This window comes from Lingula anatina, chromosome 5 (genome assembly GCF_051362555.1).
Source record: "Lingula anatina isolate TDL-2025a chromosome 5, LinAna3.0, whole genome shotgun sequence".
Classification (NCBI taxonomy): Eukaryota; Metazoa; Brachiopoda; class Lingulata; order Lingulida; family Lingulidae; genus Lingula; species Lingula anatina.
In genome coordinates, this window is record NC_141771.1 from 11736250 (window position 1) to 11748950 (window position 12701).

The following is a 12701-nucleotide window of genomic DNA, read 5'->3' on the forward strand; positions in this document are numbered from 1 at the left end:
CTTTAAACTGGTTTTGATTTAGAATGATTTACAGACAGCATTCTGCTCGGTTACACACTACATATAAAGTCACAGGTAAATGGCATGATATTTCAACAAATATCGTTTTTGACATACTTCCCACCACACTGTTGTGCAATCATCACATGTTAAACACATTTTCATGGATAAATAATTATTAAAACAACAGTTTCAACAGATTTTCATTTGATAATTGTTTATTAGACCTCATCATTTTATCAAACCTTTTCTTATTTTAATGAAAATACAATGTACCCCAAAAAGATTTTTGACAAGAAAATAGTTAAGCATAGATTAAGTAATGTTCATTACTTTACTTATTAGAGAGATTATATCCAGTTTAGGTAGAGATTTTTTATTACAAACAACACAGTACAAGACCTACAGAATGACATCTCACACAGCAAGCTGGACTGGGACTTTCAGGACCAATAAAAGCTCAAATTGTTCTTCAGAGCTTTCATGCCATCTTACAAGCATTCTGTATTTGATGTTTTTAATTATTTCTAATTCAAAAGCAATACTCTTCAGGTCAAATTGTTGGAAAGGTTTGCTTTAATTTTTAAGTCTTTTGGTTGAAATTTTTTGTTTGATTTGTTGTGGCAAACACATTAAGCAGTGTAAAGTATAAAGGCATGTCCAGATTTCTATTTGTGGCGAATAGAATGCAATTAAAAATTGTAAGCATAAGAAAGAATTTACTAAATATAAGTATTATATACTGATAAAAATCTGTAGGGTGATTTATAACCTTAATCGAAGTTATGGAAACTTGTGTGACACAAATTATTTGAGCTTTTATTAACCTTTTGACCTTTTGACAATTGCAAGCAGACACAGAAGGCAACCCAAATTATACACCGATTCCAAAATACAGTAACTGACAAAAAAGTTAAAAAAAAAAAAAAAGAAAAAAACATCTGGAACTTTGGATTTGCTTGGAACCATTTCAGACTATTTTTGAGATGATGAATTATTTGAGATCAGTAGATTTGAGAATTGTACGTATTTATCATTTTTCAATGTCAGTTATCGATGTCATTGTCACTATATCACTTTGACGATGTCTCTGAGTATATCCCAGTGTAAACCTAATGGTGACAGCATTTCTGGAACATTTCTCAGACTTGATGATATTAAGAGGGATAATAAACTGTATATTGCTTAAGAGGACATTGTCCTGTCTATAATGTGTAATTGTAGAGACAGATTTCAAGAGATTTATGTGTCTGGACAATTTTTCTGCTTTGGGTATTCAAAGCAACAGTTAAACATTGACAGAGTTGTCAGTGTTGGAATACAATGAATAGATCAATTCAAGAAATAGAAATAAAACTGAGAACAGATGGAGCCTTGACAATATTGATTATTGTTTTAGTTGTTGTAAAGGATTATGTTTAGATTTTATTGCTACTAGTAGTAGTTGAGCCTTGTCATAAATAAATACTCATCTGTGGGGAATACACAGGTTTGTTAAATGAACATTTGTTAACATATTCGTGTTTAGTCATTATGTTTTTTAGTATGAAGTGGTGATTGGTCGCAAAATACAGTACAGCAGAACATATAATTATTTTGTGGAAAGGGATGGGGGGGACTAGAAGTTCAAAATATGCCAGATAGGAAGTCTTTGACGTGTTTGTGGTTTACAGTTTACAGGTATTGCAGCGACACTTAAAGTTTCTTCAGAAGTTAATTGATATCAAAGTGTGAATAGTCTCTTAAGGTCTTTAACCCCAATGATGTCATTTTGATTGTATAAGTGCTGCTTGGTGCAGTTCTAGAATGCCTATATGTTGTAATGCATTATGGTGGTGTAGATTTTGAAGGGTTCGAATGTACATATGCGCACATATAGGCTGATATGGTAAATCTTCGAGTCCAGTTTTCATTTACTTTCGTGTCTCGTGAAAGTTTTTTTTTCCCCAGTTCGGTGTTAGAGTAATGTGTCTTAGACAAAGTGATTTTTTCTAGTGGAAAATTTAATAATATTGTTATTTAAGAAATTTTGGACTCTTCACTTTGCAATTAAATCATGGCAACATATTGCAATTGTTTTTAGAAAAATACTCAAATACAGATATCGTAAATATCATTTTCATCTGAAGAAGTAAACATATAAGATAAATATTGGTCGAATTAAGGATAGATAAAAATATCATGAAAACCAAAAATGTCTTAAATACTCAATTGTGCTTAAGCAATTATTTGCTGTTAATTTACCAGTTGTTTGCAAACAATTGTAGTACATGAACATGAATTCACTTTATTGAAAAATGAGTTTTTTAAAGATACATTTTGCTGTACTGTGTTTTGTGTTGGTCTTGTGCTCGCAAGATGAACAGTCACCTGATTGGTTGTGTCATTATGGTGAAATGTGATTGGTTAGATGTAAACATGATGTGATATGATTTGCCAAAAGTATAACATGTTATAATGTTATTGGTCAAATATAATTGGCCGTGTATAATTTGATTGGTCATTTGTAAGACATAATATAATTGGTGATTTGAAGACATTGTCTAATACGGCCCTCCTCAAACATAATGTTTCACTTTGTATATCCATGTTATGTGAAATGTATATATTATTAGACCTTTCCAAAGTGAGCAGGCACTTTATGAATGGTTGTGAAAAAAATTATGTGATACATATTATAGATTAGTTGTCATGGTGCTATTTTCTACACTGAAGGGAAACCTTGTGAGTTGCCAGGCATGATGAGCTGCTCCTTTTTTTTTTTTTTTCTTTTCTTTTTTTTTTACCAAGTTTGAAAATTGTCAAGTGTCACCATGGTTTTAATGTAAACAGATATGTTGTTAACACTGTTCTGTATAAAACAGTTCATATTGTAGTTAAGCATTACACATTTTGAAATTGTTGGAATTTATTTATGACTGTTAATTCTCGTGTTTGAAGAATGTGCCAAGAGTTTGTTTTTTTTTTTTTTTTTTTTTGCTATATATATATTTCTTACAGATGCTGGTCCTCATATATTGTGAGTTTTATTAATTTACCAATTCATTTTTGTGTCAGATATCTAATATTTTTATTGTGTTTAGTTTTCAGTCCAAAGGAAGTCTATGCCTCGATAACCTTTCCATATTTCCCTGGTGCCATTGGTCGTATATTTTTGTGATATATTTCATTAATTTATTCTGTTATACATAATCCTCAGTAATTTATTATTTCAGGCATTGCTTTTGGTTTAAAGCAGATGACACTCCTTTGTTTTGATTAGCTTCAATTTGTAAAACTTTTTTTAGCATTTTAAGATTTCAGGAGGTGCTCATGGTTGAAGTAGAGGATGCTACAATGATATCATGAATTTACAGCAAATATAAAGTAATCTACAGGGGCTGGTTTCAAGAATTAATTGAATCTGAAATTTAAAAAAAAATTGACAAAAATGTGGTCTACTTTTTGACAAACCCATAGTTGTCCACTTCAATAAGATCAAGGGTTGGTTTGAAACTTCAAGCTTTTCAAACTAGCCCAAAACTTTTTGACTCTGTTCACATGAAAAATCTATTTTCTATTTGCGGTATCTTGTGATCACTCCGAGGGCAGCCCAGAATTAATTACAGCTTTGGAAGTAACTGGCTCGCGCTGCCAGTAATTACGCCACGGGGTATTCAGGGCACAGACCGTGATCACAAGATACCGCGAATAGAAAATAGATATTTAGAAAATAGACTTGTCATGTGAATGGGGCCTTTGTCTCAAAGCTTAGACAAAGGTTTGGACCTAAGTTCCTTTATGAAGCAGTCCCTGGATTCATTATTCATTTTGCTTCAAAGACTTTCACATGAAACTTGTGTTTAGATAAACAGCCCAATTTTTATTATAAATATAATAATTATATGTTTTTCATATATAGCGCTACAACTGTTCTTGGCAGACTAGTCCATAGATTACCAAAGGGTCTTCACTGTTGAACATGTGCATTGTACAATGATTTGCCAAATGAAAAAATGTTTAGTTTTAGTGAAGATTTTACAATTTGTGACTGTGTATTTTTATATGATCTTAAACTTATGTACATTTTGATACCTAATATTTACAAACGTATATATAATTATGTATACATTTATACTATTTTTGATACAATGGTATATTGATGCATATTTGATATGTTCTTTTTTAGCAAATGAAAGGGAACATTTCTTGTTGAATTGAATGCTGAAATCCAGAAAGTTACCTGGATATGTATATACACAGCCTTATTTAATTGGTTTGATTCTATAACTTTTCATGTTTACATGCAGGGTTGAAGAACAATTTATTGAAGACATTAAACCATACGCAATACATTAATTCCAATTTTCATTTCAGTTTTTCCAGATGATTCTTACTGCTTTTACCATTTTAGCAGAAACTCATAATTTTACCTTTTTTATGACTACTAAGACTCAACCCTCGTTGAGGGTTTGATTTCAGATTAAAAGTTTGTTACAAGATGATATTATTTATTTATTTTTATTATTTTTTTTGTTATCTGATATATACAGCTTTTGGAAAGCAGTGGGACAACTTACTTTCATTGTAAACAAAGTTTAACAACTGTGTTTGTGTGCCATTCAAGTACTTGTATATCTATGCGTTACCTGAATGTAATGAAAAAGAGGGTATTACCATTGAATGTAGCGGTTTCATTTGGTTTCTGATGTATTGGAAGGAGAGATTTATATTATATTATAGAATCAAATAAACAGTTTTTTATTCTCGTATTTTGCATTATCTTCTCATTTCTGAATTGTGCTAAATGATTTTATTCACGAAAAGTTCAATTATAATGAATACAACTGTAACGACATTAACATAGTTCGAACACTTCGCTTAATGCAGTTTTCCAAAAATTTACAGGAAACACAAATAATTGTTTGTTTAAATTAAGTCAATCCCAAAGTTTTACCAGCTTTATACCAGGGCTTATTCCATATACATCTAAGTAAAATGTCAAAATTGTGGTCAGTGATTGATATTGTATTTTCAACCAAAACTTGGTGCTGATGCAATGTAGATGCTTCTTCCAATGATCACGCCCAGCGTTTTTTACGGCAGTAGCCGAGTTAAACGTGATCGCATTATATCAAGTGTTATGCAATAACTCCGAGTCGTAGTTGTTGGTGCATCTGAATATATACAGTTTAATTTATGTACCAGTACATTGTGTGCAAAGCTATGTACAATTGTGAATAATACTCAAAGTAATCTCAAAGTTACAGTTCAAGTCTTTCTTTTTGCTGTTGATGGGGTCCCATTGGATGGTGAAGTCCATTTTGAGCCAATGTTTTTCCTATTTTCTTCAGCCTCCGTCTCTCATCAATCTTTACAATCTATATGTGAACTTATATTGCGCAAAAGAAACACTGTACAAGTTTATTGCTGAATCATTTCCAATATTTCTCCTCCCCTGCTGCCATTTTCATCAGCTTGACTGTCATTTCGGCGTGCTTAATGGCGTTCACTTCGCAAACCCAGTTGGTCCCATAGTCAAGGTTGTAACAGAAGCGACCACGAAATTTATGCAAGTAATGATAAAACAGTTTGGGCACCTTCTGCATCGCAGTGGAGGTGACAATTCTCGTGGCGTGAACATTATCGTCTGCTTCACCAGGAGGACAATGCTTGTCACAGTCTCCTATGTTGGATGTAGCCATATCATATTTACACTTATCAGATGCTAACAATCCTTTCACACTGTTATCGTCTGGTAAAAGATGACCGCGGATTTTACAACCCTGAATCATATCTCCGTTGTGAAAACTCGCGTGGAGTGTCTGTTTTGAGCATTTGGCCAATCCCCAAAATGATTGGTAAGTGGCTACTGCAGGAACACTCACTGTTATGTACGTTAAGCCAATGAAAAGGCCGAACGCATTTTGAAACTCGGGTGGCAGGAATCGTCGCATATTAACCGCGTGGGAGGTAGGGACATCTACTGGTCGTGGCGTAGCTCCTTCATTAATGGCATTAACAAGAGCAATCGAAGCAGCAGCCACCAAGGCACCATGAACAGTTGTCTGGTGTTCTTTGCACTTTGCAATAATCCTTTCTGTCTCTGAAATTGTGAACACTAAAGCTACTGTCTTCGTATATCCCTCGCCTGAATTTGGTGGTGGCGGAAAACGCTGCAAGTACGGGCTGTGGTACGGAAATAAACTTCGTATTCTTTCTTTTATCACGTGGTAATAGTCTGTCCACCTGAATGCCATCTTGTCTTGGGGCAAGAGAGACTCCGTGTTTGGATGGAATGTGACGACTTCGTCATTCTCAATGGGGTCGTTTTTCGAAACTGCGTTGAGATATCGAATTAGTTGCTTTAACATCAGTACATAAGATGTTCCATCCAAAATAGAGTGATGGATGGCAAACACTACAACTGTTGGATACCCATTAGATGCATACGAGCTAGAGTCCACTTTGTAGGTGACGTCTCTTGATTTGGACATGCGCAAAATCTTTACCCTCCAAAGAGGGGCATTTTCTCTTAGAAATTGCACGCGCATCATATCCTCGTGCACCGTCTTCCAGTCGTCGTCTGACGTCACATCCAAGATCCCAAAATCCACATAGGGGTCTTCCATATACTTGAAATACCTCTTGCCGTCTTTCCATTCTATGTTAAGACGAAGATGCGGGATGTTTTTCTGGAGCAGCTGAAGGGAGGTTTTCCAAACATCGTCAGAGAGGAAGAGTTTTGAGTTTATCCACGAGGTGAAGGCAACTGTTGTGTTCTTGCACTCATGCATTGCGGCCAGCACATTCTCGAAGTGTCCAAGAGGGCGAAGGATCCTCTTGGTAGAAGGCAAAAAGTTTGCCTGTGCTGACATTATATATCACTTCTAATTCGAATCACGTTAACTGAAATAAAAAAAATTTAAACTAAGCGGTTCAATGTAGTTTTTCGATTCATACTCAGAGACGTGTAAGTTATGAACGGAAAACCGAAATAAACAAAGGGAAAATATGTTGGAAAACATTATGAAACAATGGAACAAGATAATAATAGAATACACAGTTAATGCAATTGTGCACCTATCATCAGTCATCTTCTCCAGTATGAAATGACTAGTTCAATATCATGATATGCAAAGTATGAAAAACTTCAACTGAACAACTAGTCCATGCTTTCATTACTTCTAAGCTTGATTATTGCAACAGTCTCTTATATGGTTTAGGCAAAAATCATCTGAACAAACTTCATTTAATTCAAAATCCTGCAGCTAGGCTGGTAACTAAAATGGGATGGAATAGCCGAGAGCATATAACACCTGTTTTGATGGAACTTCACTGGCTTCCAGTAAGAGAGAGAATTTTATTTAAAATTTTATGTGTCATTTTTAAAGCAGTCACTGAGAATAAACCACTTTATATCTCAGAACTTATGAAGCAACATCAGCATGGAAGAGTTACCAGGTCTTCAACTTTTAGTCATTTACTTTTAGAACACAGTGTCTTAGAGAAAAAAGCTGGTAAATTTTACGGTGAAAGGGCATTTATGATATATGCTCCCAAAGTTTGGAACACTCTACCCTCTGAAATACGAGCAGCAGGTGACATAGATACTTTTAAAAAGCTTTTGAAAACTCATATTTTTAGAATAGCCTATCAGTAGCTATCATATAGTTAATTTTAGTTTTTAATAAGGTGTACTGTAATTTTATGATTAATTTTAAATGTTGTCACTTTAGGTTCTTATCATTTTAGAATATGAATAATTGGTTCTTTAAATTAGTTCTTAGTCCTTTAAAATTGTAATGTGTTCTTATATTAGTATTGTGTTATTTAGCTCTTTTAAGTGAATGTTGTAAGGCGCATTGAGATTTTTAATGGAATGCGCCATAGAAAAATAAATTATTATTATTATTATTAAAAAAAATCGTTCTGTAATCTGTCACAAACCTCGTTCTGAAGAAAAGGGAAAAAGTGACGAAAGCAGGGAACGACATATATATATATATATATATATATATATATCGTTCTCTGCTTATATATTTATATCTGACACCTAGTTGTATTTGTGATTGCCATGGTCGTGAATGGGTCGCAGCCCTGTTGAAACAGAACGTTGATTGCCATCCAGTCCCAAGTACATATACTAGTACATTATACAACAATACAGCGTAAGTTTGCTATTGGCAACAAGTATGCATCAGATGTGGAGTGCTTTTTGACAATACCTCTCAACCCTCTCTTCCCTTGAACGCTTGATCTGTCTATACAAGGTTGCTAAAGACTTCTAATACTAAACCCCCTTTACACTAGACGGCGTCTTCTCTGCGTCCTTTGTGCGACCGTGAAAACTGACAACACAGGGGTCTGAGAAAGGAGGCACAAAGGACGCCGTCCAGGATAAGGGGGCTTAATATATCATACGACGCGTCACGTGGACATACAGTCACGACCCTTGTCGTCGACCGTTTACTATGTACAGTGTAATTGGTTCGTCATGCCTGTAAATCACTAGTCCTGCTTTGTCACTAAATAGCAGCCATTAAACTCTCTCAAATAGTAGAAGAAGTGTACAGGGAAGCTGCATAAAATAGACTTACAAGTACCGTTTGAATCCGTAATAGTCGAACACCTACCTGAAACATTGGAAGGCTGCATCACGTACACGCCCTGTACATTATCAGCGTATTATGTAGAGCACGGCTTATATTGGTGTTCCATTTACGCAGCATTTATGGTGTTATTCACAGTACAGTGCATTGACGGTGATCTATATTTGCATTGTGACCTAGAAAAATGTTTTTTTTTTTTTTATTAACAGCAGCTCTTGTGCCAAGACAAGTCTATAGTAATATTTAGTGATATGTGCTGCCATCTACAGCATTTCCGGACCAGACGATAGGCCATACCAATAGTCTGGAAGCTACTAAAGACGTTGTCGTAGAAATTAAAGACTAACTTTGTCTTCACAGTTGTGGTCTACTGTTTGAATTTGAATTAACACTACTAATAATTTAAGTGTGCTTTGTGAAACTAGTTGAGCTCGGTGAAACGCTACCTGAACTTTGAGGAACCTTAAGTGACTTTAATCTTCGCAACTACAGAGTTCAGAGGAACATTACAGAACACTGTGACCAGAACACTGGTCTAAGACTTTGAAAGAGACACCGAAATCAGAGGTTCAGTATTTATAAAGTGCTAACCAAACTATAACGCATGTAACATAATTTGTTATGTTTGTCATTTTATTTTTCTTTTTTTAACATATATTTGAACGGAAATCCACTATTGTCATTAACTTGAGATATACTTTCCCACGGGATCGCAATATCCGCCCCAATACCGCACAAGATTGAGTCGCCCCATTCGGGCTGCATCGACGCCGGAGTGGCCTGCGTTTCAATATATTCAGTTTAATTTATGTACCAGTGCATTCGTGTGCATACATGTAGCTATATACAAATGCAAAAATTACTCAATCTAGTCTCAAAGATATTGTTCAAGTTTTTCTTATAACTGTTAATGGGCTTCCATCAGTCCATTTTGAGCCAATATTTTTCTCTTTTTCCTCAGTCTCCTTTTCTGTACTATATCAATCTTTAAAGCCCTCTGTAACAAAAATGACCTACAGCGCAAAACAAATACTTCGCAAGTTTTTTTCTTAATTATTTCCAATATTTCTCCTCCCCTGCTGCCATTTTCATCAGCTCCACTGTCATTTCGGCGTGCTTAATGGCGTTCACTTCACACACCCAGTTGGTTCCATAGTCAAGATTGTAGCAGAAGCGACCACGAAATTTGTGCAAGTAATGGTAAAACAGTTTGGACAAGTTCTGCATCGCGGTGGAGGTGACGATTCTCGTGGCGTGAACATTATCGTCTGCTTCACCAGGAGGACAACGCTTATCACAGTCTCCTATGTTTGATGTACCTATATCATATTTACATATATCAGATGCTAGCAATCCTTTAACACTGTTATCGTCTGGTAAAAGATGGCCGCGGATTTTACAACCTTGTATCACATCTCCGTTGTTTATACTTGCATGAAGTGTCTGCTTTGAGCTTTTGGCTAGTTCCCAAAATGATTGATAAGTGGCAGCAGCAGGAACACTCACCGTTAAGTACGTTAAACCAACAAAAGCACCGAACGCATTTTGAAACTCGGGTGGCATGAAACGTCGCATATTAACAACATGGGAGGTAGGGACATCTGCTGGTCGTGGCGTAGCTCCTTCATTAATGGCATTAACAAGGGCAATCGACGCAGCAGCCATCAAGGCACCATGAACAGTTGTCTCGTGTTCCTTGCACTTTGCTATGAGCCTTTCCGTCTCTGAAATTGTGAATTCCAAAGCTACTGTCTTCGTATATCCTTCGTCTGAATTTGGCGGTGGCGGAAAACGCTTCAGGTACGGGCTATGGTACGGAAACAAGCTGTGTATTTTTTCTTTTATCACTTGGTAATAGTCTGTCCACTTGAATGCCATCTTGTCTTGGGGCAAGAGTGCCTCCGTGCTCGGATGGAATGTGACGACTTCATCATTTTCGATGGTGTTTTTTTTCGAAACTGCGTTGAGGTATTGAAGTAGCTTCTTTAACATCAATACATAAGACGTTCCATCCAAAATAGAGTGATGGATGCCAAACACTACTACTGTTGGATACCCATTAAGTACATACGAGCAAGAGTCCGCTTTGTGGGGGACGCCTCTTGGTTTGGGCATGCGCAAAATCTTAACCCCCCAAAGAGGGGCATTTTCTTTTAGAAATTGCACTCGCATCATGTCCTCATGCACTGTCTTCCATTCGTCACCTGACGTCACTCCCAAGATCCCAATATCCACATAGGGGTCGTCCATATTCTTGAAATACCTTCTACCGTCTTTCCATTCTATGTTAAGACGAAGATGCGGGATGTTTTTCTGAAGCAGCTGAAGTGAGGTCTTCCAAACATCGTCCGAGAGGAAGAGTTTTGAGTTTATCCACGAGGTGAAGGCAACTGTTGTGTTCTTGCACTCATGCATTGTGGCCAGCACATTCTCGAAGTTTCCAAGAGGGCGAAGGATCCTCTTGGTAGAAGGCGAAAGGGGTGTCTGTGCTGACATTATCACTTCTCATTCGAATCACGTTAACTGAAATATAAAAAAAATCTTGAAAATTTTAACTACGCGGTTGAATGAATTTTTTCGTTTCAAACTCAGAGACGTGCAAGTTTTTAATGGAAAACCGAAATAAACATAGAAAAATATGCTGGAAAAGTTTGTGAAACTATGCAACAACATAATAATAGAAAACACAGTTAATACAGTAGTGTAACAATCATCGGACATCTCCATAAAGGAAGTGACTACAAATTAAAAACTGTAAGATCAGTCGTTATTTTGTAGACGTTTTTGGATTGGATGTACAATGTTCAAGTTTCAAGGGAGTTTCGTGTTTGGCTTGCAAAAGGTTAAACGTTTGTTGTATTTATATTCATGACACGACAGGGCACATGCACACGCATACGCACAGACCCGAGAGAGAGAGAGAGAGAGAGAGAAAGAACGTTTTAATCTCACAGGTCACAAACAACCAGATAAATGTGTATACACGCAATTGCTCATGTCTTATCACTAAAGACCAGCAATGTGAATTGAGTAATAAAGCAGACGTCAATGGTGTAAATGTTGACATAACAGAAAGGACGTTCAATAAATCAGACTATGAAGCCGGATTCAAGTAAAGAATATTAAAAAAAAAACAGCAACTGCAAAGGCAATAGCGAAGACGTCATTATTGATTACTTTTGACCCTTTCAACAAAGCTTACCATTAACAATGAAAAAAAACTCAACACTAATTCAATATCGTGATATCCAAATTATGAAAAAACTCGTTCTGCAATCTATCACAAGCCTGGTTCTGATTTAAAAAAATCGAGGAAATTGACGAAAGCAGAGAACGAAACATACATCTGACTATAAGTAATCGTGCTTGCCGTGGTCGTGAATGGGTTACAGTCCCGTTGAAACAGGACGTTGATTGCCATCCAGTCTCAAGTACATATACTAGTACATTACGTACAACAATACAGTATCAGTTTGCTCTTGGCTACAAGTAAGCAACAGATGCGGAGTGGTTTTTGACAGCTTCCCTCAACCCTCTCTTCGTAAACGCTCGATCTGTCTTAGCAAGGTTATTAAAGGCCATTAATACCGGTGCTTTTATATCACAGGACGCGTCACGTGGACATACAGTCAAGACCCTTGTCGTCGACCGATTTCAATGTAATTAGTTTATCAATATCATGCCTCTAAATCAGTAGTCCAGGTTTGACACTGATTGGCAGCCATTAAAATGTCTACAACAGTAGAAGGGAAGGTGCACTATGGAATAGATGTACATGTACCCTTTGAACCCGTAATGGTCAAACACCTACCTGAGACATGAACTGTGTATTATCAGCATATTATGCACGGCATAGGCTTATATTGAATCCTATTAACGCAGCATTTTTCCAACGTGCGCTGTTATTCACAGTACTATTTACAGTACAGTGAATCGACGGTGATATATATTTGCAGTGACCTAGAAAAAAGATTTAATTAAGAGCAGCTCTTGTACCAAGACAAGTCTCTAATAGTATTGATTTGTGATATGTGCTGCCATCTATATTCTATATTATACAACGCTAGGCGAGTTTTGGCTAAAGGAACGGAGACGCGTTCACTCCTTCGG

At 36.2% G+C, this 12701-nt stretch overlaps 1 protein-coding gene across 3 annotated transcripts; it reads right to left on the minus strand.

Annotated features, from left to right (window-relative positions):
- Positions 1-919: 919 nt before the first annotated feature.
- On the minus strand, positions 920-12576 carry LOC106178986 (uncharacterized). 3 transcript variants are annotated; one of them, XM_013562427.2, is made up of 3 exons: positions 12403-12576; positions 8616-11114; positions 920-6888 (listed from the first exon to the last, which is right to left on the minus strand). In XM_013562427.2, exon 3 carries the CDS (start codon positions 6855-6857, stop codon positions 5415-5417), a length of 1443 nt encoding a protein of 480 aa, XP_013417881.2. In that variant the 5' UTR covers positions 6858-6888; positions 8616-11114; positions 12403-12576; the 3' UTR covers positions 920-5414. The 3 variants fall into 3 exon arrangements, with proteins under 3 accessions (XP_013417881.2, XP_013417882.2, XP_013417893.2); XM_013562428.3 differs by lacking the exon at positions 12403-12576 and adding an exon at positions 11936-12327; XM_013562439.3 differs by lacking the exons at positions 8616-11114; positions 12403-12576 and adding an exon at positions 8208-8571.
- Between the last annotated feature and the right edge of the window lie 125 nt (positions 12577-12701).